The 19,497-nt window shown below is 36.1% G+C and overlaps 1 protein-coding gene across 1 annotated transcript in view; it reads right to left on the bottom strand.

The window, feature by feature from the left end:
- Positions 1–19,497, bottom strand: part of LOC140136130 (C-Maf-inducing protein-like) — a 168,126-nt gene that overhangs the window by 105,215 nt on the left and 43,414 nt on the right. The window contains exon 4 of the mRNA XM_072157835.1: positions 16,832–16,921. Coding sequence (XP_072013936.1) covers positions 16,832–16,921 — 90 coding nt within the window. The remainder of the gene's footprint in view (positions 1–16,831; positions 16,922–19,497) is intronic.

Genomic DNA, 19,497 nt, shown 5'->3' on the forward strand with positions numbered 1-19,497 from the left:
CCGGTAAAATGCAGGGGACTCAATAGAAACACGCTATATCTCTCCATCTCCACCTCCCGCTCTCTTCTCTTTTCTATTCACCTTTTTGATCAATCCCATAAGCCTTTGTGGGTAGACCCTTGGCTGTTGTCAGTCACCTGATGTCATGCCAATGTGCACATTGTTAACGAACATCAATACTGCACATTTTATTTATATTTCAATTTCAATTAAAGAAATTGTGGAAAATTTTGCCATCTTTGAGTGAAATGCAACTTAACTCGCTGTGGGATATTAACAGTTTTTTTTTCATTCATGCTCATAAATATCTACAAATAAATGAATGGGATATTTTCAATTTTGTATCATATCATAAGAGAACCGTGTCATTATCAAAAGCAACCATGCATAGGAAGAAAGAAGAGAGGAGAGAATAATTAACCCCATGAGAACTACCTGCTGATTGGTCAAAATGAATATTGTGTCCAAATATGAACCAATCAAGGAGAGTATTAAAAAGATCATCTACAAAATGCAAGTTTGACCATAAATAGTTTAAAGCCTAGTCATAATTGGTAATTGAAATGAGCATTTCAAGTAATCAACCAATCAGAAATGCTGTTAGATGACCAGTAGTGTCCAGGGGTTAATATGACGTTATTGCATGTAACACAATATTAACTATTATATCATAACAGGATATGAAGATTTGATGATATATGCCTGTGACGGCCAGGAAACCTCTACTCGATATCCCCATCTGTTGAGTTAAAGCCATAATAATTTTATGATTTCCGTTTAGTTTTGTTATTCTTTACCAAAAATGATGAAAAATATTAGTAATATCTGTCAGGACGGTTTTTGTCCATTTTTAAGCCAAAATCATGAGGTAAAATGAAAGAAAACCAACTTACTATCTTGCCCACTTAACTGTGCATAGAGCTCTATGGATCGTAGTGATTTAAATTTACCGTAAAATTTTACAAATTTACAATATGTTCAATATTGCTCTATTCAAGGGTTGACAAACAGAAGGCCTTAAGGGATCTGGAATGAGCGTTTTGAGCGTTTCGACAGTATTTTTTGTGGGACATGAGAGCACATCAGACATATCGAATTGCATTCTGAATACGAAGAATGTCTTTCTGATATCAAATAATTTTCATTTTTGAAATTCACGATATAATACAAATTTTATGACAAATTATAAAAATTGATATTTTTCACATGTTTGATATATAACAGTCCTCGAAGTAAATTATATAAATCTAATGATATATTCTTAAAGTGTATGTAGCAGGGAGGAAAAGCCGACGGTCAATTGAAAATTTTGACCTTTCATATCGAAGATATGGATTTTTTTCCCAAAAAGACCTAATTTTTTTGGGTGTTTTGGGGAAAAAATCCATATCTTCAATACGAAAGGTCAAAATGTTCAATTGATCGTCGGCTTTTCATCCCACCTACATACACTTTAAGTATTAATCATCAGATTTATAAAGTGTACTTCGAGGACTGTTATATATCAAAAATATCAATTTTTAATCATTTGCCATAAAATGTGTATTACATTGCGAATTTCAAAAAAGCAAAATTATTTGATATCAGAAGGACATTCTTCGTATTCAGAATGCGATTCGATATGTCTGATGTGATCTAATGTCCCACAATAAATACTGTCCAAACGTTCATACCCCAGCCCTTAATTCACTTTTGGCCATTTTGAGATTTTTGTACCAAAATAATCTGTAATACCACAGATTCTTAAAATGATAAAGCCTAAACTCAATTCAACTTGCTATTGCATCTATAGCACAATAATACTTGGTCACATCTCAATGCAAAATATTATTTTACTCATTTTTCTCAAAAAAGGCACTTTTTGAGTTAAGGCCTTCTGTTTGTCAACCCTCGTCTTGTCCTACAAACACAATGAATTTGGCCGATTAGATGTATGTTTGGTCATGTATAACATTACAAATATGCCAAAAATCAGATTTGAAAAAAAAATTAACCAACTATATTTTAAAAGATAGTTTGTGGCTTTAAATGAATTTCAACTCTGTGCTGAAATATGTCTGATTAGAAGATAATATCATATTAATCCACAGAGTGGGTGTTTATAATTGACTAAATTTACTGAATACAAAATTAAGTAGAACTGTGTCAAGTATTTCAGAAAAGCAGACTGAATGCATCTCAAATGACTTAGCAATACATAATGACTGATCAAAATAATTGTCTTTGCATATATGTAACATAATCAAGGGGAATGAGTCGGATGTCGCTAATATTGTTTTTGAGATATTGGCAAAGACAGTGTTCAAATTCTTTTGTTTTATATTGTTTTCAGCCATTGATAAATTGCACATAATTCAGTACACCAGATGTCAGATTTTAATGGGGTTTGCATCAAAATGTAGCATTTGTAAACTGCCAGAAAATGATGCATAAAACTCCAAATTGAAAATTGCCGACATGTGACTCATTCCCCTTGATCATATTGTTAACTGATTACGACCTTTCAAATTCATTAAGACTTTTTGTCTATGTGAATGGAAACAGTTCATTATCTTTATATGCCCATAAAATGAAAACATCAAGCACAGATGTTAGCATCCGGGGGGCACTCCCATTGTGGCCTGTACACCATCCGCGATAATCAACTTTTGAAAAGCACCCTAAACAAGGATTTAACCCTTGCTTGGCTAAAACAATACCCTAAACAGGGATTTTATTCCTTCCTTCAAATTTCATACCCTAAATTTCATTTCCGCGTATTAGCAATTGCAATTTTGCTACCCTTTTTTTACGTGTTTTCATTATCACAGATGGTGTACAGGCCACAATGGGAGTGACACCCGGGTTAGCATATACACACTGAATGGTACATTTCTAAACATTAATAATTAACAAGATTCCTAGATTTCAGCTGTTAATGCCTGGATATGCTCGACATACAAAAATGCATACTGCTAGTATGACTATTATTTAAACGTCAAAAACATTTATAATTAACAAATTGCATACTGCTAGTATGACTATTAGTTTAACATCAAAAATATCAAATTTCATAAACAACATGTAATTTGAGAAAATTTGATGCATCCAAAAATCAAGCCTTTCAATCAGAAAACCAGAGGATGATTTAATGAAGCCCCATCATGCACTGTAAACACTAGAGTTTCAACTGCCACTTTACTTTTCAAATCCCATTGAACTCTGTGCAAAAGATGTTGTTTTAGAATTGCCCGTGTGTCATTATTACTTGGTCGATTTCAGATCTAAAGTGATGTATGCATGAAGGATAATTCACACCTTCTGTAGATAACATAAAATGTGAAATCGACCAACTTTTTGAAGGTGTTTTTATTGTAAATATATCTGTCCAAATTCAAATTTAACCATGCACGTGTGTATGCAGTGGGCGGGCAGTGGTGTCATGTTCACTCACACAGCTGTGCTAACCGCAAGACTTGCTGGGAAGTGCTTAAATCATCCTCTGTCAGAAAACTGACTTAAAATGCTGTTCTGAATAACCACAAAAAGCATGAAAACAAAACCCTCACAACAATTTCCCACTATGTAGTACTGCTTAAACATATGTGATATTATCAAGCAGTCTGAAGTCGGATACAGTGATTTTCAGATATAGCCAAACAAAAACAATCATTTCTTTCGTTGCATATTGTTTTGGAAACACTTCAAATGTTCAATTTCAATGGAGTTTTCTGCAAAATGTAGCTTTGCAAATGCTTTATACATTCATGTAAAAAACTGAAAATTGAATATGCCAGACTTCAGACTGATTTTGCTTGATCACACCACATATAATATTTAATAACATTGTGCTATTTGGGTTTTTTTTCTTGATGTTCTTCTAAATGATTGAAAATGATTGTAAAATTTTGACGATAATTTCTTCTTTGACATTTGAATTTGAGGTTATTGGAACACAAATATGATCATTGCCAGTAGTCAGAATAGCATACACATAACCAGGGTTGCCAAAAGATTTCAGCCCGAATCGCGGGTCAAATAATAGAAAAGTCACCCAATTTTTCTCTTTACCATTGATTTCTATGGGGCATGAAACTATCAGAAGTTGTGGGAGCCAATGTTGAAAAGTCGCCCAAATTTTTTCTTAACCATTGGCTTCTATGGGACAGGAAATTGTCAAAAGTCGGAGGAAAAATTTTCAAAAGTCGCCCAATTGGGCTACCAAATCGCGGGTTTGGCAACCCTGCACATAACACATTTCAACGTAAAAGTAAAAACATAAAAACATGAAATCAGAGAACCATGTGTAAATGTTTTTGTTGTACAGTGATTTTATATCAAGTATCTGCATGGCATATTGTAAGGGGAAGGGCACATTTTGCAGGCATTTTATATATAATTATACATTTCTTTATATGGAGCAGAAATGCATGATTCTGTCTGGTTGGTACGTAAGTATATTGTATTTGTTCAGCGGCAATGGAAGCGTTATGGGACAAGCATCGTAAATTTTGCAAAGCAGATGGAAATTTTAAACCAAGATATGTAGCTACTAATGGAGCAGGTTTGATTCATGGGAGTAGCATTTTAGTTCAGAAAGGTTTTTTTTTCTCACTTTTTATCAGAAAGAAAGGCAAGCCAAACTTATAATATATAGACCCTTATACAAAAATACCTTTGGTTTCTGATGTTTCAAAGTAAAATATGAAAATCTGATAAAAATATGATATGAAATATATTTGTATGCAATAATTTGGAAAATATTTTACAAGGCATTCTGTCAGACTAACTGAGCATGTTATGGTAAATTACACATATTAATAGCCTTTGTTTGAAGAAATCAGACATACAGTTTTTATCATGACATGGATTTTAAATTTCTTTGCCTGTTTTTGCCAATAATCAATGTAGTTAAGGTGGTTATGGAGCAGTGGCGTAGCCAGTGGGGGGTCCAGGGGGGCCGGTGCCCCCCCGCTCGTCATGGGCGTCGGTTCATGTAAGGCCATCGGTAGGCGGAAGGCGTTGTTGAAAAAAAAAAAAAAATTGGGTTAACAATATACTATTTTCCATCCAGGGGACAGAAAAATTAGGAGAATTGTATACGAAAATGATGAAAAATTGACAATTGCACATAAAAAGTATGTGTTTTTATGTTAGTAGCGCCTATTATCCTTTTTTTTTCTTTCTTTTTTTTTTTTTTTGCTCTTCACTTTTCAAACCATGCTAAAAATTTTGGGTCAACAAATCACAACTTCCGTCGGTAAAAAATATTTCCGTCGGTACATTTACAAGTTGTGCCCCCTCGGTTCCAAAATCCTGGCTACGCCACTGTTATGGAGGCATTATAAAAGTGCTCTAAACATGTTTTTAACAGATTAATTGAGTAGAACAAAGTACACTGATCAATATGCCTTTTGTTTGGAGTCAATCAGACATACGGTTTTCAAAATATATTAATTTATATTTTCTTTGTATCTTATTGTTTTGATCAATAATCAATCAAGTTAATGAGCTAAAATGACTGGAGAAGCTCATTTACATATAATTTTTGCCAATATTTTGCTAAAAATCCATGCATAAATGTTCAGGGTACTTTTATTTTGCATAATTTTGCCCTGAAACTTGGTCAAAATGTTTCTAATATGTTCTAATGTATTATATAGTGAAGCCGCCCCCTAATTTGCATATTTGCATAATTAATTAGCATTTATGCAAATTAGCTCATTAATTATGCAAATATGCAAATTAGAGGGTGGCTTCACTATATAATACATTAGAACATATTAGAAACACTTTGACCAAGTTTCAGGGCAAAAGTATGCAAAATAAAAGTACCCTGAACATTTATGCATTGATTTTTGGCAAAATATTGGCAAAAATTACATATTAATGAGCCTTTCCAGTCCTTTCAGCTTATTAACTGTATTGATTATTGACAAAAACAATAGGATACAAAGAAAATATAAATTGATGTATTTTGGAAACCGTATGTCCGATTTGTCAAACAAAAGGCATATTGATCAGTGTACTTTTACCCTACTCAATTAATCTGTTTACAACATGCTCAAAGCATTTTCTAATTTCTAGAAAATGCATCCAATACCACCTTAATGAGCTAATATGATTTGAAAGTTTCATAAATATGTAATTTTTGCCAATATTTTGTGTGCTGAAAAACAATGCATTTCAGTATGTTTCAAACATATTAATATAGTAGGGCATAATACCTGATCAATATGCCTTCTGTTTGAAGTTAATCAGTATGGTTTTCCAAATACACAAATTTTTAAATGACTTTTATCAATAATCAATGAGCTAATGACTTGAAAGTGCTCATTAATATGTAATGTTTGCCAATATCTTACTAAAAAACAATGCATAAATGTTTATAACATTTTCATTTTACAAAATATTGGTTTAAAATTTGGTCAAAGTGTTCCTAATGACTTCCAGATAATGCATGCATAATTAATTAGCTTTACCACTAAAATTTGCATTATTATTTTGCATTTATCAAAATTAGCTAATTACTTATGCAACTATGCAAATTAGATGGTGGTTAAACAATATAATACTTTAGAACACATTAGAACACTTTGACCAAGGTTAAAGGCAAAATTCTGCAAAAGTACCACGAACAGCAATACGTTTATTTTTAGCAAAATATTGGCAAAAATAACATATTCATGGAATTTTTCAGTTTAGGTCATTGTTCTTGGTTTTTTGTCACAAGAGGAAATACACAATGTGCTGACACACCCATACTTCACAAAATAAATAAATTATTAACCCCATGAGATCTACCTGCCTATTTGTCAAAGAAGTTTTCATTATCAGTTGCACCAATCAGCAACATTGTTAAAATAAATTGCACCACACAAAAAAATTTGGATGAATTATTTGCAAAGCTCCATTCTGATTGGTGAATAAAATGAAGATATCATGTAATTGACCAATCAGAGGCAATGTTAGATCGGCAGGTAGTGCTTAGGGGGTTAATCTACATAATCTCCACCAGAACCAACAAAGTACAACAATGTCACACATCACATAACATCATCATCAAACTTGAATCATACACTTGAATCATACAAATTCACAAACTTATACACATTTTTATGGGATTTTAAACTCATGTAGTGCACACCAATAATGTTACAAGAAATTCTGTATCTATATTATACACAGCCTATATTACCATCAATACAAGAACTGAAATTTTCACTACAAACACACTGTTGTGCATGAGGAACCATGTACATGTCTCATGCTGATGGAGACGAGGCAATGTGAAGGTTGCACTGAGCCTTCAAAATATTAATTTCATGAAAGAATAAAAGGGAAGGACTTGAAAAAGAAACGGAAACAAGATGTGAGCCAGAGGAGAGTAAGCAATAGAGTGAGAAAGAGAGGGGATAGAGGGAGAAAGGAGAGAGAGGGAGAGATAAAAGAGAGACAGCAGTAGCAATAGATTAAGGAGAAAGATGGCCATATAACTCTGACAAAAGACAAGTTATGAATAAATCAGTCAGAATGGGACAGACAGGCAGACATACCAACAGACAAACAGTCAGACAGACAGGCAAGAGTAGACAAGAGAGGGAGACATACAGGATGGAAAGAGGAGGTAATGGAATGAAGAAGGGAAACATGAATGCGCTTTTCACTGTATTAGTGGGGACATTTTTTGCAAAGTGGGGACATCACAAATTCCCCACAATTATGGCATATCAGAAAAATGAGAAAATGCTGTTTTTAAGAGTGGGGACTGCAGGTATCTCATTGTTTTACATGCATATATAGAGAGAGAGGGGTTTGATGGTAGGAGAGTTTAAAAAAGTGGGGACAACCCAAAATGGCCCCAGAAAGTATATGATAGGTACTAGTCTCCATGTTTTGAGAGAATTTGGTCTCTCAACTTCTTAAGGAAGCATATATCGGGGTGAGAGAGGGATGTGTCAAATAGAAATAGGAGCACTCTATCAACTAATGGCATCAACAAATGGTAGGATGTATGGTTAGCAGGTCCTGGGGACCCAATTTTTGGCTGTGTCCCCACTATTATGGCGAGGAGGAGAGCGGAGTGGAGGGAGGAGATGAAAGGAGGGAGTATGAGATGAAAGGAGGATAGGAAGGAAATAGAAGGAGGGAAGGGAGAGAAACAGGCAGAGACATGAGTTGAGAATGAGAAAGGAGAGGGAGAAAGAGAAGCAAAGAGAGAAGGGGAGACTGGAACAGACTGTGACATAGAGAAACAGAGAGAGAGAAGCAAAATCCACAGGAAGGATATGAAGACCGACTATGAACCACTTTCAAACAAATTTGCTGCATAGCTACTAATAACACAACTAAGACAATCCATGTGAATTCTACAACAGTGCAATAACTAAAAAGTGCAAATAACACCTATATAATCAGAGACGTAACCAGGGGAGGGGAACGGGGGCTTCGGTACCCTCAATCACTCAAGACTAACTTGATTCATAGAATGTACTGACATGTTATATGTGTCGAGGGCAAAGTGTCAGTTCCCCCATAACACAGTGGCACCATCAATTATTATTGTTTGTTATGACTCGGAGATGCCACTTAGTTTCCCTAAAAAAAACAGAAACTGGTGAGAAAAACCTGAAAAAGCATGTGAATGCAGGCCAAAAAGCCTCAAAACGGGTTGAAAATAAATAAAAACAGGGGAATTTGGACTCACAAAAAACCTGAATTCAGGCTAAAACCTGAAAAGTGGCATCTATGTCAGACTGGGGGGTAACCAAGGGGACAAAGCCCAAGTTAGGGGATGTCTTCAAGTGCCCCTCCCCTGGTGCCACCACTGGTTTTTCCACTCCCTTGTTTCCCCACATTCACAAGTCTGGTTACGCCGCTGCATCTATCTGATAAAACTCACCACATATCATTGCGGGCGGACGCTTTGACACCACCTGGGGAATGCAACCAAAGTCAAAAGCTTCAATTAACGCTATAAGAACTACCTGCCGATTGGCCAAAAAGAAATTTTCATTATCAATTCGACCAATCTGCAACACTGTTAGAATAATTTCACCACACAAAAAATTGGGGTGAATTATTTGCAAAGCTCCATTCTGATTGGTGATTAAAGTGAAGATATCATGTAATTGACTAATCAGAGGCAATGTTAGATTGGCAGGTAGTGCTCAGGGGGTTAATGCTCTTCATGCTAGCCATATAGGCTTCTATGTAAAAAGTCCAAGTTTCGCAATATTTCGAGATATTTTTTCAAAATATTAAATACTGAAATTGTTTGCAAGTCTCATGTTTGTTCGTATTTGTTAATTTGTTGCTGTCTTCACTACAATACAACAGGAAAACCACACATACACACACTTTTGATCCACGTGAGTACTGCCTGCTAATTGGTTACAAGAAGATCGACTATTATGATTTACTGGGCCAATCAGCAACATGGTAAGAATGGTTGTAGGGCTGAAGAAGGTTTAATGTTTTAGAAGCTGTATTTTAATTGGTCCTTCAGATGAATAGATCATGTAATTAACCAATCAGTAACACTGTAAGGCGATAGACCTGAAACCAACATCATTGGGGTGCTGAATTACTAGCAAGGTTTTGACTGTTTTTAACATGTTTTGAAGCACTCTGATATCATCTAAGATTATCCATTACAAATTTATTTTAAATAAAATTATGACCCTTTTTGTAAGCCCAGGGGTCCATTTCACTAAATTTTAACCTTTCGTAACTGAAGTAACCGTTTGTAAAGTAGTAAATCCCTATTACTTACGAAGGGTACAGTTCATAAGTTTAGTAAAATGGAACTTACGATTCGTCGTAAGTTACGGACAATTTCGAGACTTGCAAAGCTTCATGAAGTTTACTGAAATGGACCCCAGATCCCTGAGTGCCATAACCACCTGCACCTGTTTCACACACATGCATGGAAACACACACTAATATCCATTCACCCCACTGACACATACTGTCACACACACACATGAGTACCCCCCCTGTAAGCACTCTATGTCAACCGAGGATCATTATTAGCCAACCGGGGACAAAACACATAGTTCTTACTCCCTAAATTTGTTTTCACACAGTTTCCATTTTCACCTAACACTATGGACCACAATAGCCTCATCCCAGTGGCATAGTCCAATAACCTTAATTACATAATCATAGTACAAAATTTGACCTCAAGTTGCATGCAGAGTATGAGTTTTTATACCCAAATTTTCAAAGGTCATTCAATGAATGTACAGATGTATTGGGGTTAAAGAACTGTGCCCTGATGGATGAGCATGTTGTGGATCCTAGTGTAATCTGGGATTTTCACCATACCCCTTGTGGTCCCTGGCTGTAAAACACCCATCTAAACATATTTAGAAAGAAGGGGTCGTCACACAGTCCCCCATTTGGAGTGAAAAAAAAGCTGGAAAAAACATGCACACCTACACAAACATACCATTTCAACATCAACATCCTGTCAAGAAATCCCATGGCCATCATCATCATCATTGTATGATAGATGAGTGATTATATGACTCTTTTCAATTCAAGGGCTCCACTTTGGACTATCAGCATTGAAATAATGACAACACCGATATCTACTAATAATCATAATTGATCACTATGACTTCCTGTCTTGTTGCTAGATATTTTAGAATTAATGAGAAGATGTTATTTTGCTTTGTCATGCATGCAGTACTTATAATAAGGGTAATTTGAAGCATCAGAGAAAATGCAAAAGTTTCTTAAAGGCCCACTCAGTGATTCCAGCGAAAGCGTTAACATTTTTTGGCACTTCAGTGATTCCAGCGAAAGTGCAAAAAATAAAAATGTTAAGGAAAAGTCATTACATGTGGAATTGTCATCAGCTATTTTTGAAATGAAAACAATTGGCAAAAAGAAGAAAACTGAAGAAAATCGCCAACTAGAAATCGAGTTTGGGCGAGCGGTGGCCTGGACATTTGCCTTAAAGCTTGGTCAAAGTGTTCCAAGTATGTCCTCTGATTTGCATCAGCACCATAAGAAAATTATTAAAAAACATGCAATAATGGGTGTATTTGATCAAAACCTGTCAATGTGGTACATTTCAGATCAAAGCCAGATTGGGGGTAAATTTTTTCCAATTTTTTTAAAAATTAACTGTGAATGATCCTAGCACTTCAGGATAGGTCCAGTGGTTCTCCAAAGTCGCCAAAAACTTTGAAAAAAAAAATGCATTTTCAAAAATTGGATTTTTCCGATTTTTGTGACCTTTGACCTCAAAAATCATAGCGAATCCGATTAAATCGGAACGGTTGGCAAGCATGCGGGTGAGGGGGAAAATTTGTTGCATATTCCTGTTATGAGGTGTTTTTTGCTCAAAAGGGTAAATCCTGTTCAGGGTATGTTTTAAAAATCCTGGTTGTGCATCTATACACTATGAAACTTGAGTGCCCCCTCCTCCCCCATCCCCACCGAGTATTGTGGGCTTCAAGTGGATTCTTCATTAAATTAATCAGCGACTCTGGGCTGTCAATCAGCGACTCTGAGCTGTCAATCAGCGACTCTGAGCTGTCAATCAGCGACTCTGGGCTGTCAATCAGCGACTCTGAGCTGTCAATCAGCGACTCTGAGCTGTCAATCAGCGACTCTGAGCTGTCAATCAGCGACTCTGAGCTGTCAATCATACACAGCATTTAAGAACTACAGGTAACGTTTGTGCCAACACAAATCCACAATTCTGCAAATTCCACAGATAGTTGTTTACGCCATAATTAGATTTTAAAACATTGTGTTATCAGCCTTTATAGTCTTGCGATTGGACGTCAAACTTGATTACTCGACAACAATGTTAAATCAGTTAACCGCAATCCAATATTTAAGTAGATACGCCACTATACATGATGGGCAAGTGGACTACAGGGAAGTCTACCCATATATCTGTCCATCTGTCGGTGTCTGCCTGTCTGACTCTCAGGGCTGTAGCAAGGTTGAAAACAGTGGGGGGAGGACCATCACAAATGTGCAGGAGCCAAAATACAAATATATGCCCAAATTGAAATAAAGATGTAAGAATTGTCTAAAAAATTGGGGCAGCCATGGCCTCCTCGGCTGCCCCCGGTTTCTACTGCTCTGGTTTGTCTGTCTGCCATCCATGTGTGTCTGCCTTCATCCCTGAACCACTTTCAGTACTACTAGATGTTATCATTATTTTACTCCTCTATAGTATACCCAGGTGGGATTTCTCTCTATACATGTACATTAATCCTTCCCTCCGATAGTAATTGCCACAGCATATTCCACAAAGGCCATTCATTTAAACATCTTTATTCTCTATTCCATGACAACAGTATTACCTACCAAACATATGTGTTTACAGAAACTCAACACTTAAGAGAGAAAAAACACTTTGCTTTGGAGGACAAGTACGCCATGGACTTGTTAGAAGGTAACCCAAAACCCTTTACACATTTTAACCCAATAAGATGCTGTGTGTTCCAGTTGTGGCTTATTTCACTATGAGAACGAGCCAGTGCAGTAATACAATCATACATGATCATCAACGCACATTGTGCTCCCTTTACACCTGTGTGCCTGCATGCGTGCGTGCAAGAAACATACCCCATGAGTCGATCACAGAGACCTTTAAAGGAACATTTTAGTAATTGCGCATCTTGAATTGTATGCCTCGTGGTTTATTCAAAAGGTTGCTCCTTCCTAGGAAATGTTGGATATTTGTATTTTGAGAATAATTCTGTAATACAATTGTATGCTTACACTATTCACTTTACTATACTGTTAACAGAATAAAGTGCATTATAACACACAGGCATGTGAAAGGTATATGTCATTATTTCATATCCATGTCTGTACAATCAGGCGGAATATATTATTTGCTGTCCATTGATTGGGAGACACTGACCATATAATCAATGCGTTAATTTTATCCTCCAAAAAATTTTACACAAAATAAAGAATGCGAGACTTCCTTTATGGAACAAACATCACAAAACTCCTGTAATTAGAATTTCATAAAGCCCTGAATGTGTTTTAATTGACTCTTCCCTTAATATTGACATGATCCATGGAGTACTGTTCGCAGAATATTAATTTTCACTGTTTTTGCCCTCAACACAGCTACCACAAATAAAAATGCGCAAAAATCTCAAATTTAAGAACAAGCAAAATATTTCATAATTGCATGTGGTAAAATTACCACTTATCTTACACAAAATATACAGGTAGTCAGCGCCTCAGATGTGGGGTGATCATCGATTAAAAACAGAAAATAATACAAAAGTGCATCTTATACCAGACGCGGATACCATCAGGCCCACCCCACCCGAAAAAGGGATGGGGAAAGGAGAGAAAAGAGTATAGAAAGGGAGAAAAGAGAAGAGAAAAGGAAAAGTAACTAGCACGAAATTGAGTAGGGCCATGCCTAATAAAAATTCCTTTAAAATGGGAGCTTTGATGTGATATAATGCTGCGGTGCATATGTAGGGCTGTTAAGAACCCCCTTTTCATGATCGCTGTCACCCAAAGACCCCATTACCAGCACATGCGATGGGCCCTATTGTTTTAAAAACCAATAATAATTATGTAAAATAATGCACCAAATGGTTCAATTGGGCCTTCATTTTGTAAAAGTTTCCTTTTTTCTCACAAATCCCCCCCCCCCGGATCCGTCACTGTCTTATACACACCAAAACATGTTCATAACCTAGAAACTGACTGGAGACTATAATGCTGCCCAAGAATACTTTGTGTTTCCTTTCCATATAACGTTCAGTTTGGATAGGATCGATAACTGTTATGAAAACTGGATTTATGAAAACACACTTTGTTCACAAAACATAAACTGAAACAAAAACCAGGAAATCAAGCAATCTCAGCTGGCTCATGTTTCATATATCATGATACAAATGGTTGGATATAAAAACAAATCCTGTCAGTTTGATGTTAACTGATATTATAGTTTGATCAGCTCGTAATCGGCGGGAATTGTTAGGCTTTTACCACTACGCCGAAAAGTAGACTCATGTTAAGAGTGATATAGCTAGCCTATCTGATCTATCATGTGTGTGATGAGTGAAGGACTTTGAATTAATAATTTGTGATACTTCTGGCGAGATGTCACAAGATAGCTCTCGAAATACAATATACTGATCAATCCGCGATGTTATAGGGCCCACCAATTACGAGCTGATCAAACTATAGGTACATCCACATGGGAGACTTTGCGCTTAATGCTCTGCATGCTCGCTATAGGGTTCAACAACAAAATCCAAGTTTTGAGATATTTTCTTAAGACATCAAGAGCTATCTAAGAACCACTCAACCAATACTAGGCTTGTTTGTACTCATTTTAATGCATTTTTCATGCTGATTCCAAATATGGTCATGAGAATGTACAATTCTGAATTTTGTTGTCTGCAGTCGACATCCGGGGTTCTCGAGCAAAAACTTTGGAAAATTCGCAGTGTCAACTGTCTTGAGGATTCCAATCTCTAGTTTGGTCAAGAAATTGAGAGGATTTCACAATTTCTCTGAGTGATCCTTGCATGGTCCTTGGAAGCTACTGCCGTGTGAACTAGCCATTTTGCAATTCTCAAGTACTGAGCTTAACCTATGAGCTTGGTTTAATTATATTTAATATGATTCAATTCAGCCGAAGACCCTATAATCGCGAAACTTAAGGATTAGTCTTTGATGGAGTCATGTGGACATGCCAGTCAGGGATAGACTAACAATGTAGAAATCACAATTCTCTATTATGCCCATCTCCCGGGGGCACTCCCACTTTGGAAGTGACGCGTATGTAGGGCTGATAAGATCCCCTTTTCAGCGTCGCTATCACCCAAAGACCCCATATTTTTCACGAACACATGCTCTGTCACACGAAGACCCCCAAATTTTCCGTTTGATCTGTCACCCAAAGACCCTTATTTTTCAATTTGAACAGCAACTTTCATTTATCACTGATTTTGTTACTTATTTTGAAAAAAAAAAAAGAAATTTGAAGGCATTTAGAACTAGAAATTCGATGTTCATGGTATCTGTGCTGCTGTTTAGGCTCTCACCAAAAGGTTCATGCTCTCAACCAATGACCCCATATTTTTTACATTTTGCTCTCGACGAATGCCAAAAAACATGCTCTCACCCAATGATCCCATATTTTTTACATTTTGCTCTCACCGAATGCCCCTTGCTGCGAAAGTGCCCGCCCTACACCTATATCCATTTCATATTGAAGTGCCCCCCGCCCATCTGAACATGCTTATTCTTGATTTTTTTTCTAGGCCTTAGTTCATGTCATGCCCGAGTTTTACACTTAGTACCATATCATGATTTCCATAATGATATCATAATACCATATTGGCCTAGTTAGTAATTCTTCTGTAACAAGCCGCAGACTTCTCTAATTTACAACTAATTAAATGCCACTTTCAGTATATTATTAGAGCATGGAATGGATAATAAAAAATTAACAAAAAATACACCACAGAAAAACGATGTATAGGCTTTATATTGCAATTACTATACCACTTCCTCTTATCCCTGTATTCTACACCCTGAACCGCAACATTTGGGAATGGAAGTAAATTCTAAAAACATAAATAATGGATGGTTTAACCCCCTGAGCACTACCTGCCAATCTAACATTGCCTCTGATTGGTCAATTACATGATATCTTCACTTTAATCACCAATCAGAATGAAGCTTTGCAAATTATTCACCACAATTTTTTTGAGTGGTGAAATTATTCTAACAATGTTGCTGATTGGTCCAACTGATAATGAAAACTTCTTTTTGGCCAATCGACAGGTAGTTCTCATGGGGTTAAACATAAATAATGGATGGTTTAATCTAAACTGATGAAAAATTCAACCATCTTTAATTATAAGATTACAAGTAAATTCTTTGAAATTTAAATTATGCAACAACATGTCTCTTGTGGTATTCTATCTGATTGCTAATGTTTCATATTTCAGACAAGTCTCATGGATATTATTTTGGTTTTGCTTTCAGTTTTTATACCATGTTGTGATATAACAAAGTAATAAAAGCACTAGCACTTTTACTCAGTTGAAAAAGAGAGAAAACTATCTGTTAAATTTGAGTCAGTTTTCACAATAAGCTCTACAGCATCAAAACACTGTTTTTCTGCGGTCTGTGATATCAGGCACCAGTGGATGTTATCTATAGGATGCTGAACACAGATTTTAACGGAAATCCGGTTAATTTTGGGAGGAAATGAATGGATGGAAAAACATGTTTGGTCCAAGAATTTTACAGTACATTGTTAAAGCATTTTTCTAATTTACCATTTTCAATTAAACAATTATAACCTTGTGTCAGTCTAAGTTAAACATTTTTTTTAAAGATTTATCAATAAGGATACTTCTTAATGTCATTGCACCCACTACACCCCATGAGAACTAGCTGCCTATTGGTCAAAATGAATTGTTTACAAAGCTCCATTCTGATTGGTGATTAAAGTGAAGATATCATGTAATTGACCAATCAGAGGCAATGTTAGATTGGCAGGTAGTGCTCAGGAGGTTAATTTACAGGAGAAGACATATACCATTAGATTTTGTAGTGCTGTCATTGAAATGTTTTTTTCTTGTCGACATGTCGGAAAAATTTATCGACATGTCGACATAAAAGATGACAGCACTAATATTTTGGCACTTTTGACTACATATATGCTGTAGTGTAACAAGGAAAACTATTAAAAAAACAGGAAAAAACAACTTTAGAAGCTTTTAGAATATGATTTCAGTGAGGCCTGATTGGATTCAATTTCCCTGTGCAACACTTATAAACTCTCACATTACATAACATTACATAATCCACTCAATCCAATTACCTGCGAGAGGATATCGGAAACTATTTCCAGCGGCACTTGGTAAACTTCTTGATCTTGAACGCAGGCTGTCATTGTCATGTCGATCATGGCCTGAGGAATGAACGTGGACGAAGAAGAAAAGAGAACGGTACAGGTTAAATATTGGACTCATAAACTCGATAACACATTCTTCACAACAAATATTACACAGGAAATTTGAGATTGCCTGTATGTACTGAAAAAATGGGCTATTCCATTTCAAATCCACACTCCCTCTGTGGAAGATTTAGCTAAAGTATTCAACAGAATGAGTATGGTTTTCATATGTGACACGATCTGGTCCATGGGGGCCAAAGGAGGCATTTTTGAAAATTGAGTTACTATAATTATTACATTATACAAACATTAGGGTATCATATACTGAAAAAACCAAAGGCCTAGCATACTTGGTTCTAAAGTTAAATGAAGTTTTGTGATGTCTATCTCAAAATTTCTAATTTGCCGCCTTTGGCCCCCCATGTCACATATGGAATACACAAATAGGTAACTTCCATTTGAAATACTCACTCCAGTTGTGAAAAATATAGGTAACGCCATATACAGAGGGAGTATGAATGTCAAAATAATTAACCCTAACCAATTCTGTTTCCAAAACATCTCCCTCTATGGAAGACTTTTTAACATCTTCCACAGGGATATGGCAGATTACAACTGGATCAGCCCAATGATCAACAAGTACAAATTGGTCAACTTGATCATAAATAAAAATAAATGTTGGCATTTATACAGCGCCTTTCACATGTATCAAAGCGCTTTACATTTATTCTGCTGTTATTAGAATATGTCAGCTGCCATATGCCCGAGGTATGCTCATACCTTTGGACGGCGCTCAATGGACATTATTCCTAACAGCTCCCCATTTCACCTCTGGGTAGAGAGAGGCAATTGAGGTAAAGCGCCTTTCCTAAGTGCATAACACGATGGCACTGCCGGGGCTCGAACTCGCAACCCTCCGATTGCGAGGTAGAGCCTGTACCGCTGTGTCAATGTGCCCTCCTCACAGCTCCAGTGGCAGCGCCGAATATTTTGGGGAGGTCAGGGTGAATTTCAGGGACTGAAATCAACCAATTTTGCACAAAAGTTGCCCTAAAAAGTGGAAATTTTTGTAATTTTGGGTTTTTATTGGGGGAAACTGTGGGGGCAAGAATAATATTTGAGGGGGAGATCTATTAAGTTTTTCTGCTTCACTAAAATGTGGGATTCAACATTATTTGGACCCATGATCATTAATTTTGGTGTGAAACAGGCCACACAGAAGATGCATCAGGCAATTTTTGGGTGCTTCATTTTCTCCCCCTTCTTTACATGTGCCCGGGGGAGGGCACTATATTCTATTTCCTTTTCTGTAATCTATGTTCTTGTTTGTTTGTTTTTTGCATGTTTGGCTGCTTTTGTTGTTATTGTTGTTGTTGTTGGTGGTCAATCACACCTTTAAGTATCCATTTTTTAATTTTTTTTTATTTCACATACCGCTTGGGTAAGTTGGGTTGCAAAGCAGATCCCAAATTATTTGTATCATCACTTCCAACAAAAACTTTTCTCCTTCCCATAGAAGCCATTTAGCTCATGCATTATGCCAATTAGGCTTTAAATACTTTAAACAGGTGAAATTGCAAACTACCGTTCAAAGAACCATGTATTTTTAATGGATAGCATACCAAGCCCTCAGGCTCCTACGTTCAGGGTTGCCAAAAGATTTCAGCCCAAATCGCGGGTCAAATAATCGAAAAGTCGCCCAATTTTTCTCTTTACCATTGGTTTCTATGGGGCAGGAAACTAGCGGAAGTCGCGGGAGCCAATGTTAAAAAGTCACCCAATATTTTTCTTAACCATTGGTTTATATGGGAAAGGAAATTGTCAAAAGTCGCGGGAAAAATCTTCAAAAGTCGCCCAATTGGGCTACCAAATCGCGGGTTTGGCAACCCTGCCTACGTTGTACCTTTCCGCTATTCGTTAGTACCTATCTTGCTTTCTCCTTAAAAGGGTTGCAAAAAATTTACTCAAAAACATCTCATACTCAAGACTTAAGGGATCTAAAATGAGCGTTTATTGCGTTTCGACAGTATTTTTTGTGGGACATGGGAGCACCTCAGACCTATCGAATTGCATTCTGAATACGAAGCATGTCTTTCTGATATCAAATAATTTTCAATTTTTGAAAATCACAATATAATAAAATTTTATGACAAATTATAAAAATTTGATATTTTTCAAATTTTGATATATAACAGTCCTCAAAGTAAATTATATAAATCTAAAGATATATTCTTAAAGTGTATGTAGCAGGGAGGAAAAGCCGACGGTCAATTGAAAATTTTGACCTTTCATATTGAAGATATGGATTTTTTTCCCAAAACGACCTAATCTTTTTTTGTGTTTTGGGGAAAAAAATCCATATCTTCAATACGGAAGGTCAAAATTTTCAATTGATCAATCGGCTTTCATCCCACCTACATACACTTTAAGTATAAATCATCAGATTTATAAAGTTTACTTCAAGTACTGTTAAATATCAAAATATCAATTTTAATGATTTGCCATAAAATGTGTATTAAATTGCGAATTTCAAAAAATCAAAATTATTTGATATCAGAATGACATTCTTCGTATTCAGAATGCAATTCGAT

Source organism: Amphiura filiformis, chromosome 16 (genome assembly GCF_039555335.1).
Source record: "Amphiura filiformis chromosome 16, Afil_fr2py, whole genome shotgun sequence".
NCBI classification, from domain to species: Eukaryota; Metazoa; Echinodermata; class Ophiuroidea; order Amphilepidida; family Amphiuridae; genus Amphiura; species Amphiura filiformis.